Source organism: Mastacembelus armatus, chromosome 19, assembly GCF_900324485.2.
Source record: "Mastacembelus armatus chromosome 19, fMasArm1.2, whole genome shotgun sequence".
Classification (NCBI taxonomy): domain Eukaryota; kingdom Metazoa; phylum Chordata; class Actinopteri; order Synbranchiformes; family Mastacembelidae; genus Mastacembelus; species Mastacembelus armatus.
The window spans coordinates 3433443-3446352 of NC_046651.1; the positions used below are offsets into that span (position 1 = coordinate 3433443).

At 40.8% G+C, this 12910-nt stretch overlaps 1 protein-coding gene across 7 annotated transcripts in view; it reads right to left on the minus strand.

The window, feature by feature from the left end:
* Positions 1-1386: 1386 nt before the first annotated feature.
* exoc6 (exocyst complex component 6) overlaps positions 1387-12910 on the minus strand; it is a 70391-nt gene continuing 58867 nt past the window's right edge. For all 7 annotated transcript variants that reach the window (XM_026316464.2, XM_026316466.2, XM_026316467.2 and 4 more), the window contains 2 exons: positions 9648-9760; positions 1387-1942 (listed from right to left, as the gene is read on the minus strand). In XM_026316464.2, coding sequence (XP_026172249.1) covers positions 1816-1942; positions 9648-9760 — 240 coding nt within the window. In that variant the 3' untranslated portion in view covers positions 1387-1815. The remainder of the gene's footprint in view (positions 1943-9647; positions 9761-12910) is intronic.

Genomic DNA, 12910 nt, shown 5'->3' on the forward strand with positions numbered 1-12910 from the left:
AGCTTAATTTCACCCTGAGGAACAAAAAGAGAATTTTGAAAGCATGTTACTGAATTGTGCGTGCACGCACACTCTCTGTCTCTCTCCACATACACAGAGCTGGTTACTATGCATGAGTATAAATGTGGGGAAAAAGCAAATCATTCTGCAAATTCTCTATATACTGTTAACATTCATTTACAGAGGATAAATTGGTCTGTAGCTTTTTAATGTTTTCAGTTGTTTGGTAGATTTTAGGATGTTTCTAAACCATACAGCTAACATTCACATCTGGCTGCCACACTCCCTGAGGTGGCCTGACTGACTGAAACATATTTCATTGCTTTGTTTGCATTTCCACTAATAATGACCAGACACAAACTGCATGTTAATACCAAGTGTTTGTATCCTGTGACTATGGTAAATTTCTCACGATAGCTCTGTATGCAAACTCTTAAGATTTCTTCATGCAGATTTGCCTTGACACTCCAACCTAAAATTCTTATCAGCTCCTTAAAAACTTTGCTGAACAAACCCATCCACCTGCATCTATCTGTATAATCTATTACAATCCAGTACAACAACCTGCAAATACTTCACCGACTTCACTAACACATTTGACCCTCAGTTTTGATATTCTCACACACAGAGAATATGATAAGTTCCCAAATGAACACTGTGTTCAGTCATTTGGAGGCTCTGTCTCAGGGGTGTTGGTTTAAATGTACAATGTGAGGAAGGTAAGAACATGAAGAGTAAGCAAAGCTAAGAAGCAGCCTGACAAAACTTCACTTCATTCCATGAACATCAGTCTTTCCAAGACGTCATCATCCACTCATCTATTCTCTGTTTCTGCAAACATACATACCGAGTGATAACAGTTGAAGTATTAAGTTTAACTTGTCTATTAGCACTATCAATGGCAGTAATTCACTAGCCATAATTCTATAGGAGTAGACAGATTGTAAAACCAAATGGAAGCAGTGAGATGTTTTCCTGCCAGTTTAAGCACCTGGTCATATTATATAGTATGACCAGACATTTGGTGATGTAGTGCCCCCGAAGAATAAAATGATAATTTTCTGAAGATACATGTGAATGTATCTGTGTTTTTACACAGAGAAAGGTGTCATAGGTAGCCCTTACTGAGCCGACACACTTAGTTTGTGACATGCAACCCATGTAAAAGCTAATGTACAATGGGTCTTTCAGTAACATGGTATTTTGCCTCTAAATCATAAATTCATTAAATCTATGTGTATCTGACACAAGAAACTATTTCATTTTAACTGAACACACTGATCAATAGTTTAGCTGTCCCAGTACTTGCGTCACATCCTTTGCTGTATCAGTCTCCCCCAGCAGCTGCAATCATTGCACGCTCACAAATATACAAACATAATTGTCTTTTCATAGCCGTTAAAATCCTTTATAATCAACATATTGATTAGTCCAATAAAGAATCCACTAAACTGTTTTGTGTGTGGGTGTGTGTTATTTACATTAACTTTTCAGTCAGGTATAACAGTAAGGAGAGAGGAGAGGATACAAGTGTGTTTGCTAGGATTCAGTTTCCTGTGTGCCTTGCACAGTGTGTGTACCTGTTTTGCTGTGCCTTTGTGTAATGTACATTAACTGTCCATCTGTTCTTTTTCTCTGTCTGACTGTGTGTGCACAAATTCCCTGTGTAATTCTTCTGTGTGTCACTGTCATGTTGTGTTATCACATCATTTCCTGTGTGAAAATATCCTTTGGAGCGACCTGGCAGTCCAGTGTGTACTGTATGTGTGTACGTGTGAATGCATGCATGTTCATTCAGTTTGTGACAGAGATTGTTTAAGAAGACATGCCATTGACCAGGCTCCTCAGCTGTCTGACCACAGTCTCTATGAGCTTCTGTTTGTCTCGGTCATTCTTCCTGAACTGAGAGAAGATGTTATTCTTCTTACTAGTGTCCTTCATCCTAGAAACAGAGAGAGCAGGCTGTTAAAGGCTGTCACACTAAAGAGGCAGAAGCATGATTAGACATTAACTTGCATGTCAAACAGCAAAGAGAAACAATAAGAATGCTGCACCTACCCTCTGTAAACTCTGAGCACCAATGGTTAGCAGCAGAAAAACAGTAGAGAGAAGAAAATTAAGAGAACCAGTAATGAAAAAGTAAACAAAAATAAAAGGTAGAAATAAATAAAGCAGCAACAGTTGCTCTTAGTGTGCTTGTCACAAGGTTATACAGTGTGTACATACGTGAAAATATAAGGATTAAATTCAATACAAGGAGGAGAAATGGAAAGGTAACGTGTAGAGCTAAGAAGAGCTTCCAGGTGACTGCTGTATATTTACAATATTAACAGTTGTGATGAACAGTTATTGCACTATTTACAATTATTGTGCTTGGACGGTTATTGCACTGGTGGTTATTCACAGTATTCTGTTATCAGACAGCATGGATTAAGTGTTCATCAGTGATGGAAAGAACCTGTCCGTGTGTCTGGTTGTGTTGGTGTACAGTGTTCTGTAGCACTATCTGAAGGGAAGGAGTTTAAATTGTTTGTGACCAGGATGTGAGGGGTCTAAAGAAATCGTCTCTGTCCTCCTGACCTGTGAGGTGTACAGGTCGATGATGGATGTTGGCACCAGTGACTCTTTCTGCAGTCTGAACTGTGTTGGAGTTTGGCTACTGAATGATGGATGAGTAGAGAACAGATTAATTGATTCACCTCTAGAACTGTACCAGCAGCTCCTGGGACAGGTTGAACTTCCTGAGCTGAAGTAGGAAGTACATCTGCTAAGCCTTCCTGATGATGATGCTGACGTCCACTTCAGGTCCTGGGAGATTGTGAAGTCCAGAAACCTGCAGGTCTCCACTGCTGATACAGTACTGCTGAGTATGGTGAGGAGAGGTAGGATAGAAGACTCCTCCTGAAGTCCACTGTCATCACCACTGGTTTGAGCATGTTCAGCTCCAGGTTGTTGTGACCACACCACAGGGCAAGCTGTCTGAGGTACAGTTCTTTATGCAGAGGGAGAAGAGAAGGGGGTGAATACATATCTTCTCTGCTGATTCACTAGGTGCTGGGTGCAGTTCTCCCCAGCCTCACCTCCCTCTCCTGTCTGTAAGAAAGCTTGTTATCCACTCACAGATGGAGGATTGTACAGTGAGCTGGATGAGTGTGGACCACAGGATGTCTGGGATGATGTGCTTAATGCCAAACTGAAGTCCACAAACAGGACCCGTGGATAGGTTCCTGGGCAGTTGAGATGTTGTACGATGTCATGCTGACTTGATCCTCCACTGACCTGTTTGCCTGATAGGCAAACTGCAGAGGGTCCAGCAATGGGCCTGTGATGTCCCTCAGGTGGGTCAACACCAGTCTCTTAAAAAAACGTCATGACCAGAGATGTCAGGGCGACAGGTCTGTAGTCATTCAGTCCACTGATTGAGGGCTTCTTGGGAACCAGGATGATGGTGGAGCATTTGAAGCAGGAGGGGAGTGTATAGAGTATTTTCTGGACTATAAGTCACACTGGAATATAAGTTGCTTTTAGCAAAAACAGCCTTGTTGAACAGAAAAAAAACAGTCGCTTCAGTGTATAAGTTACTAATTATACTAATTATAGTCTAAATTAGCCTATGAAGAAAGTAGGCTAAACATAACAACAAACAGAAGAACATTACAATATTCATTCATCCATGTCAAGTAATGTTAAACTGTGCCAATGTTGGGGAGAAGGTGAAGCAGTGTGTCCTCCTCTCTCAGGTTGTCTGACACTCACTCCAAACTTTGTTTCAGCTGCAGACTTTATTACCTGCACTTTGTCTGTAGTATAGCTCTTTGTTTTGGGTGGCATTTTCACCTGTTTTACACTAGGAGTTGTAGTTTAGTATGAACATAAGCGTTTTTACTTTTTCAGTGGTACAGTATTATTTTCAATAGTTCCAAGAGTGTCATCTAACGCTAACAACTACTTGACAAAATTACTGTAAATTCACACATATACTGTAAGTTGCTTCGCTATGTAAATTGCAGGACAAGCCTGAAGAGTAAAAAGTGCGACTTGTAGTGCAGAAAATACAGTAGTTCCAGTGATGTGTGAAGATGGGTGCTAACCAATCAGCATAGACTTTCAGACAAAGAGGGGGTCACACTGGCTGGCCCTGGTGCTTTCCTGATTCTCTGTCTTTGAAAGATCATCTCCAACATCTATTAAAACTCATTCAGGTCATCTGCCAGTCTTTTGTTCCCCCACAGGGGGATGGTCTCGTGTAACTGGTGATGTTCTGTAGGCCCCACTTTGCCTCTTAGGTCCATCTCTTCATTGTTTTAAGAGGCTTTGCAGCCTTTCTGACTGTAGGCTGGGAAGAAGTGGATCAAACAGAGATCAGAGATACCCAGAGCTGCATGGTAGACAGATTGATAGGCGTCCTTTATTACAGTGTAGCAGTGATCCAGTGTGTTTTTGTTCCTGATGGGACAACTGGTTTGCTGTTTACATTTGTGCAATTTATTCATGAGGTTTGCTTTGTTAAAATCCCCTCAAACAATGAGCAGGGAGTCCAGGTGTTTCTGTTCCATCCATGTGATATGGTCAACCAGGTGTTGTAATGCTGTATTAACACAGGCCTGAGGTTGGATGTAACACTGGTGTGTGTGTGTGGCTTTTTTACTGTTAGCTTAGCAGACAGCAACTTAAAAAAAAAAAAAAAAAAAAAGATCAACTGGCCTGAGAATCATAAACATTTTACTGGATGACTGATTATCTGACCACAAAATAGAAAAACTAAAACAAGAAGGCACCACTACTGTCCACATAACAGTGTAAAAACTGTTTAACTGTGGAAACCTGACTTTCACTTTTCTCCACTTCTGCCATTTTCATCTTTGCAGCTGCTCACCGTGGCATCATGTGCTGCTGCTGTGTGCTACATCACTAGAACTAACCAATAAATACATTCGTTGCCAACTATTTTAATAAGCAAATTTTATCGCTAATACTAAAATCTACAGATATTTACCCAGTTAATCATGATTGGCTTTCAGATTTGTGGCATCACAAATTTGTTTGCTTTTATATGTATGAACCTCAGACTTCAGAGAAGTAACAAGATTCCTACACTTTAGCAGAGAAAGGGAAACCCATCCTGTCTGCACGTACATCAGCACTACCGGTCGTAGGTTTTAGACATCCCAATTTTTCCAGTTTTTATTGAAATTTAAGCAGTTTAAGCAGTGAAAAAAAGTTTAGGTTACCCAAAAATAAAAAATAATGTACATTTGTACACACAAAAAGGTCTTCATCAGGAAAGAATTAATGGGTTAACAGCTCAGCGCTGTTCTACAGCCATGGAAGTAAATAAAGTCTTGAAAGTTGACGTTAGCAATTCCTAAAGGTGTCCCAACTTTTGTTGATTTGCATCTGTCTGTATAAAAGCACTGTTGGAACCGACTGTTACTACAGCCTCTAAAGCAATATTTAGACAAGAGTGTTCTACAGCAAGTAGTATACTGCTCTCATAATGGTAAGAAAAAGGCAATTAACAAAGAAAGACAGACAGGAAGAGGTCTGGTAGACCCAAAGCAGACTCCAGATTTAAACCCCATTGAGATGGTTTGGGATAAACTCAGCAGAGGTGAAAGTAAAGCAACCTACATTGTGACAATACATTTGTGGGAACTTCTGCAACAGTGTTGGAAAGAATTTTCCAAATAATATTTGATATCTACTATAGAGAGAATCTTATGAGTGTGTTTTGCTGCTATACTGTGGTGCTCATAAATTTAACCTACTGTTGCTTGGCACAATTTGGGAAATACTGGCTATGTTTTCCCCCAAAATATAACTGAACAAACAATCTGTGTCTGCCATTTAAAATCATAATGACAACTGCAATTCCTAAAGATCTTATTTGACCACTTTTCTTATAAAGAAATGTTTTCTGGATGATCATTTACAGCGTTTCAAAATGGCCAGTATTTTAGAGATATGTAAAGTTATGAGCACAAATGTATCTGCAAAAGTGGCTATATTTAATGTCAAGTTGTTTGTTTGTTCTGTGCTTTAATATCAAAATAGGCCTATACTGAGAAAGTAAAATGTGTAAATTTCAATACAAACTGGAAAAATGGAGGTGTTCTAAATCTTCTGACAGCTAGTTTATATGGAATATAAAAATAAAAAATCACTTTTGAGTGAAGAGGGTCTTATTAAATGCTATTCATGTGAAAGAAAATGATTTTTATATTTTTTTAAAAAGAAGCAGCCTATAAAATGTGTGTTAGTACAGTACGGATCATACCACAAAAATTCCTGTGGTGAATAGCCTCATGCAGCACAATGCCCCACAATGATCACAACTTTCAGTTCTACCAATAGCCCACAATTACATACAAAAACATTTTCAAATTGACATTATAGCCTGCACCAGGCAAAAGACAAGACTCTTTAATAACTTCCAAAGCCCCGGCCATAATCCACAACAGATGCAGACAGTTGTGGACTTGCATGTGGATAAAACATGTGCACACTCTTGTATACATACTACAGTTGTTGTATATGTACCTGGATAACCGCCACACACTAGGAAATTTCCAACATAAAGAAATGCTTCGCTGTTTATGATATTTGGTTAAACAAAACGAAAACAGTGTGTGTGACTACATAAGTATAACGGTAATGATGTGGAACATGTTACATACAGTCAGTGCACAAAACAAATCCCCTTTACCTCAGTGGCACATGCACAATTAATGCACTTGTAGTCCATGAAACACTAAAGACTGAAGGACAAGGTGATTTTGTTTGCTAATTTAATCTAATGGCAGATACATCAGTATCACCATTTAAAGAAATTAAAGTAGGCCAAATATAAGTGTTTGAGCTATTCTACTATCCGTGTCACTGTGTAGTTTGACCACCAGATAGCACTATGACTCTGTTGTTGTTATGCAAATTCCTCGGTTAATTAAACAGATCACAGCTCAGCTGACCACTGCAGAGAAGAATGGAGACTGCATTTGTCAATCTGTGGCTTCCTGTTCACATGTATTACAGTGGGTACGGAAAGTATTCAGACCCCTTTAAATTTTTCACTCTTTGTGTCATTGCAGCCATTTGCCAAAATCAAAAAAGTTCATTTTATTTCTCATTAATGTACACTCAGCACCCCATCTTGACAGAAAAAAACAGAAATGTAGAAATTTTTGCAAATTTATTAAAAAAGAAAAACTGAAATATCACATGGTCATAAGTATTCAGACCCTGTGCTCAGTATTGAGTACAAGCACCCTTTTGAGCTAGTACAGCCATGAGTCTTCTTGGGAATGATGCAACAAGTTTTTCACACCTGGATTTGGGGATCCTCTGCCATTCTTCCTTGCAGATCCTCTCCAGTTCTGTCAGGTTGGATGGTGAACGTTGGTGGACAGCCATTTTCAGGTCTCTCCAGAGATGCTCAATTGGGTTTAGGTCAGGGCTCTGGCTGGGCCAGTCAAGAACGGTCACAAAGTTGTTCCAAAGCCACTCCTTTGTTATTTCAGCTGTGTGCTTAGGGTCATTGTCCTGTTGAAAGGTGAACCTTCGGCCCAGTCTGAGGTCCTGAGCACTTTGGAAGAGGTTTTCTTCCAGGATATCTCTGTACTTGGCCGCATTCATCTTTCCTTCAATTGCAACCAGTCGTCCTGTCCCTGCAGCTGAAAAACACCCCCACAACATGATGCTCCCACCATCATGTTTCACTGTAGGGATTGTATTGGGCAGGTGATGAGCAGTGCCTGGTTTTCTCCACACATACCGCTTAGAATTAACACCAAAAAGTTCAATCTTGGTCTCATCAGACCAGAGAATCTTATTTCTCATAGTCTGGGAGTCCTTCATGTGTCTTTTGGCAAACTCTATGCGGGCTTTCATGTGTCTTGCACTGAGGAGAGGCTTCCGTCGGGCCCCTCTGCCATAAAGCCCCGACAGGTGAAGGGCTGCAGTGATAGTTGACTTTGTGGAACTTTCTCCCATCTCCCTACTGCATCTCTGGAGCTCAGCCACAGTGATCTTTGGGTTCTTCTTTACCTCTCTCACCAAGGCTCTTCTCCCACGATTGCTCAGTTTGGCTGGATGGCCAGGTCTAGGAAGAGTTCTGGTTGTCCCAAACTTTTTCCATTTGAGGATTATGGAGGCCACTGTGCTCTTAGGAACCTTGAGTGCTGCAGAAATTCTTTTGTAACCTTGGCCAGATCTGTGCCTTGCCACAATTCTGTCTCTGAGCTCCTTGGGCAGTTCCTTCAACCTCATGATTCTCATTTGCTCTGACATGTACTGTGAGCTGTAAGGTCTTATATAGACAGGTGTGTGCCTTTCCTAATCAAGTCCAATCAGTTTAATTAAACACAGCTGGACTCCAATGAAGGAGCAGAACCATCTCAAGGAGGATCAGAAGAAATGGACAGCATGTGAGTTAAATATGAGTGTCACTGCAAAGGGTCTGAATACTTATGACCATGTGATATTTCAGTTTTTCTTTTTTAATAAATTTGCAAAAATTTCTACATTTCTGTTTTTTTCTGTCAAGATGGGGTGCTGAGTGTACATTAATGAGAAATAAAATGAACTTTTTTGATTTTGGCAAATAGCTGCAATGACACAAAGAGTGAAAAATTTAAAGGAGTCTGAATACTTTCCGTACCCACTGTATATGACTTGAATGTTAATAAACACGCACAGGGGGCTGAGTGGTTAGCACTATTGCCTTACAGCAAGAAGGTCCAGGGTTCATAACCTGGTGGCGGCCTTTCTGTGTGGAGTTTGCATGTTCTCCCTGTGCTTGTGCGTGGGTTTTCTCCAGGTACTCTGGTTTCCTCCCACAGTCCAAAAACACGCATGTTAGGTTGATTGGTGACTCTAAATTGCCCATAGGAGTGTGTGTGAGGTTGTTTGTCTCTACGTGGCCCTGTGAGGGACTGGTGACTTGTCTAGGGTGGACCCCTGCCTTTCACCCGAAAGAGAGCTGGGATAGGCTCCAGCAGATCCCTGTGATCCTAATTAGGAATAAGCGGGTATAGAGGGCCACTGTCCTGCTTCTTTTCCAACTATCCCTGCCCTTCCAGTTAGTGATTGGCTGAGCGCACCCAATTCAGGTATTCAGCAGTGGGTAAGGCAGGGACAGTTGGAAAACAAGCACGACAGTGGCCCTCGAGGACTGGATTTAAATGATCCTGACAGCAGTCATGTCAATGTTACCTGGTTTTGCTGCAGTAAGGCAAGCCCTTTAGTATTTGAGTAGTCTAAGCACAAAGCAGCTGCTACACAACATATGCTTGAAGTTTATCCGTTAGTAAATTACTCCGCTATAGATATCATATCCACGACACAGACCCTTGTGGATACCATGATTTGGCCTTTAAGGCCATTTTTAGGAACTTGAAGTCTCTGCTTATTAAAACTTTAAATGCTTGAAGATACCATAAATAATCCAAGACCAATTTTGGATTCACTCTTGTCTTACTAGTTTATGCAGTAGGCACCCAGCCAGTCTGCACTGCTGTTCACGGACTCTTTATGGCACACCAAAAGGCTTACCACTGCTAAAATATGAAGTGTGAATACTACATTTAAAATTGATGTTGAAACATTGGTACACACTACCTCTGCACTGTGTACGTATCAGATGAACTCACTTTTCCAGTAGAGCCAGGGCTGTAGCTGGATTCACTCTCAGGTATTTGGAGGTTGGCTGACCATAATCTGCCAGGTAAGTTGACCAGTCCCAAACCATGAAGAGGTCCAGGAGCTGTAAAACAAAGAGTTTTACAACATTTAGACAAAGAACAGAATTTCACTTTAGAGATCTTCAGACACAACCTCATAGAGGAAAAATGAAGAAGGTGATATTGGGTGAGAGGTTAATGGGGGATGATATAGAGACTGACATGATCATTTTCAAACCTTTACTCCTTGTGAATCATAATGGTATGAAAATGTATACTCAGCATACTAGACAACAAATCTCATTTTTAATTACACTCAGTCTAATATTTCGGAAAAATAGAAGAATGAAAAATAAGGTCAAACCAGACCACTTTATTAAATTCAGCAGCTCATACTTAGAGAGAACAGATTACTGTGATACTTGTTTATGATTATAATGATTCATTAAGGGTGTGAAATGTGTATTTTGATGATATCACATACTAACCCATCACATACGTAATGACAAATATGTAATGATTTTGTTGGCAGCTCTCATCTCATTTTGGATGCTGAGCTGATGCCATGTTAGAATTACAGAGTTATAGGACAAGCTGCTAAGCTTGCTCTGAATACTCTGTAGCTCCTCAAAGCACTGATGTAATCTCTGTTTAAACATAACATCAGGAAAACATGAAAATAACGCTATCTACAACTGATAAAAGTGACAAACAAGAAGCACTGATCATCAATGAGTGAGAAAAACCAAATCTGTAACTACATGGTCAACCCATATTTGCTGTTGAACATACTTACTACTATTCATTCAAGAAACAAGTCCACAACTGTAGTTTCATACAGTTGTGTCCTAAACCACACTTCCACTATACATTGTTGTTCATGCATAGAGATTCAAAGATGTGAACTTGAATGAGACCTGGCTTTGTGCCCCTGTGGAACTTGACAGCACCCAGCTACACTTCAAGTGAAAGATAAGGAAGGCTCAACTTCATGCAAATTCAGTGTGACAGCCAGATCTTGATTCCAATGGGAAAAAAAAGCAGTTTTTTTCCTATCCCACTCCACTCTGTGAACACTGCAGAGGCCACATCAGCATGAATATTTGGGAGAAGCAGTATCATTTTCTAGAATTTGTCACTGTATGAAATATTAATGTAGCAACTTACATTCTACAATCACATATAACTTTGAGATTGACAGGAACAAAACTGATGGCGTACTGGACACAAGCCACTTCTATCTCCTGGAAGTTTACAGTAATTCTCAGCCAACTCTGTATATACTCTATGCGTGTAGTATTTACAGAAATCAAACAGGGATAAAGTTGTGTTAAAGTCAGGGCAGGAAAACTGTCTGTTAATGGGGTGACAGTGAAGACTTGCATATCTGAGTCACTGTGTCATTCTGAGAGCTATGGAGAGAAGAAAAGACAAGGGAGGAGGTTCTGCTGACACAACACGAGTGTTAAGTGTGAACAGGAGCATTTAAAGTAACCCCTCTATGACCCCTGGCTAACCTGATGGAGATGACTCTCTTACCCCACCCCCATACTGTGTGTATGCTAATGTCACAGGGTGAAACAGCTGGGTGTAGGGTCATGTTGAAAAAACAGCTTAGTGATAATAGCATTATTCAGCTGACCGAGAGATTCCAACGCAGAGAGAGGCTTAGCAACAATGCCATTATGCTCACCTGGAGCTAAGTGACGAGCAACAAGGAGACACGTGGTGCCACAGCTAACTCTGACTCTCACTGAATTCTCCAGAATTCAACAAATATCCAAACCCCACACTGGATTCTCACCCACACATACTGTATCTGAGAGACATCCCTATGCAGTGAAAACAACAGCCAGTATAATAGTGGAAGATACTGGTGGACATGTGGGTCTGGATATGTGTCTCACTGTTCAAGGGTAGACTTCTACAAGTTAAAAGAAGCTTTACTGACATTCATTATGCTGAATGTTTGATCCAAATTCTAAAGCCTCCTCTGACATTAACTATCTACAGTGAACCTTGAGTAGTGCTTGAAAGAATAGGACTGTAGTTACAAGAATAAGATTGTAGGATAGCTGGGCATTGCTACTATCACACCCTTCACCCAGATACCCAGCAGAAATCAGGTTAGGGTTAACTGTACATCTGTAAATTTACCAACAATTTTGAAAATCATTTTATATTTGGTAAGGTCGTGGGTTCGCATCCCGGCCTTTCTGTGTGGAGTTTGCATGTTCTCCCTGTGCTTGCGTGGGTTTACTCCGGGTACTCCGGTTTCCTCCCACAGTCCAAAAACATGCATGTCAGGTTGATTGGTGACTCTAAAATTGCCCGTAGGAGTGAGTGTGAGTGTGTGAGGTTGTCTGTCTTTGTGTGTCTATATGTGGCCCTGCGACAGACTGGTGACCTGTCTAGGGTGTACCCCTGCCTTCCACCCGAGAGAGAGCTGGGATAGGCTCCAGCGGATCCCCGTGACCCTGAACAGGAAAAGCGGGTATAGAAGATGGATGGATGGATGGATTTTATATTTGGTATTTAACCAGTTACAGCAGAGTGGTATTGCTATTCCTATAAACCTGGCAACCATAATAAGGTTTGATGATGTAAAATTTCCCTTTCCCTGGCTCATTTCTTTGCAATTTACATGAGAGTATTGTTTGGTAATGATTTTGTCTACATGTAGCACTGTGTGGCAGTGGTTAGCACTGTTGCCTCCCAATAAGAAGGTTCTGTGTTCAACCCTGAAGAACAGAATGCTTGAAGATGCTTTACTTTTGAAACAGTCCCAGCAAAAATCTTAACAGTGATGTAGACAGATGTTAGCTGCAGCCAGCTGGCATACAAGGTTGGGCTGATGTGAATATTTATGATTAACTGAAAAAGTGTGGGAGAAAGGAAAAGAGAATAAGGTTTGTGTGTGATTGACCAAAAGGATGGTGTCAGATAAATCATCATCCATGTGACATCACTTAATGTTTTGAATGTTTTGTTATGAAACTCTCTGGTTTCACCTTAACACATATGGGGCTTTTCCACCGGGACTCTTCGGCTCGCTTCAACTTTTAGGTTTTTCATTAGGGGATAGTACCTGGTACCAGGTACTTTTTTGTATCTGCTCGGCTGAAGTTCAAAGCAAGCTGAGCTGACACTAAAATGTGACGTCAACAGACTGTGGGCCACACTGGAAGTGACGTCACTAAAGGAGTCATGAGCGAGATGTCCAACTGCGTCTG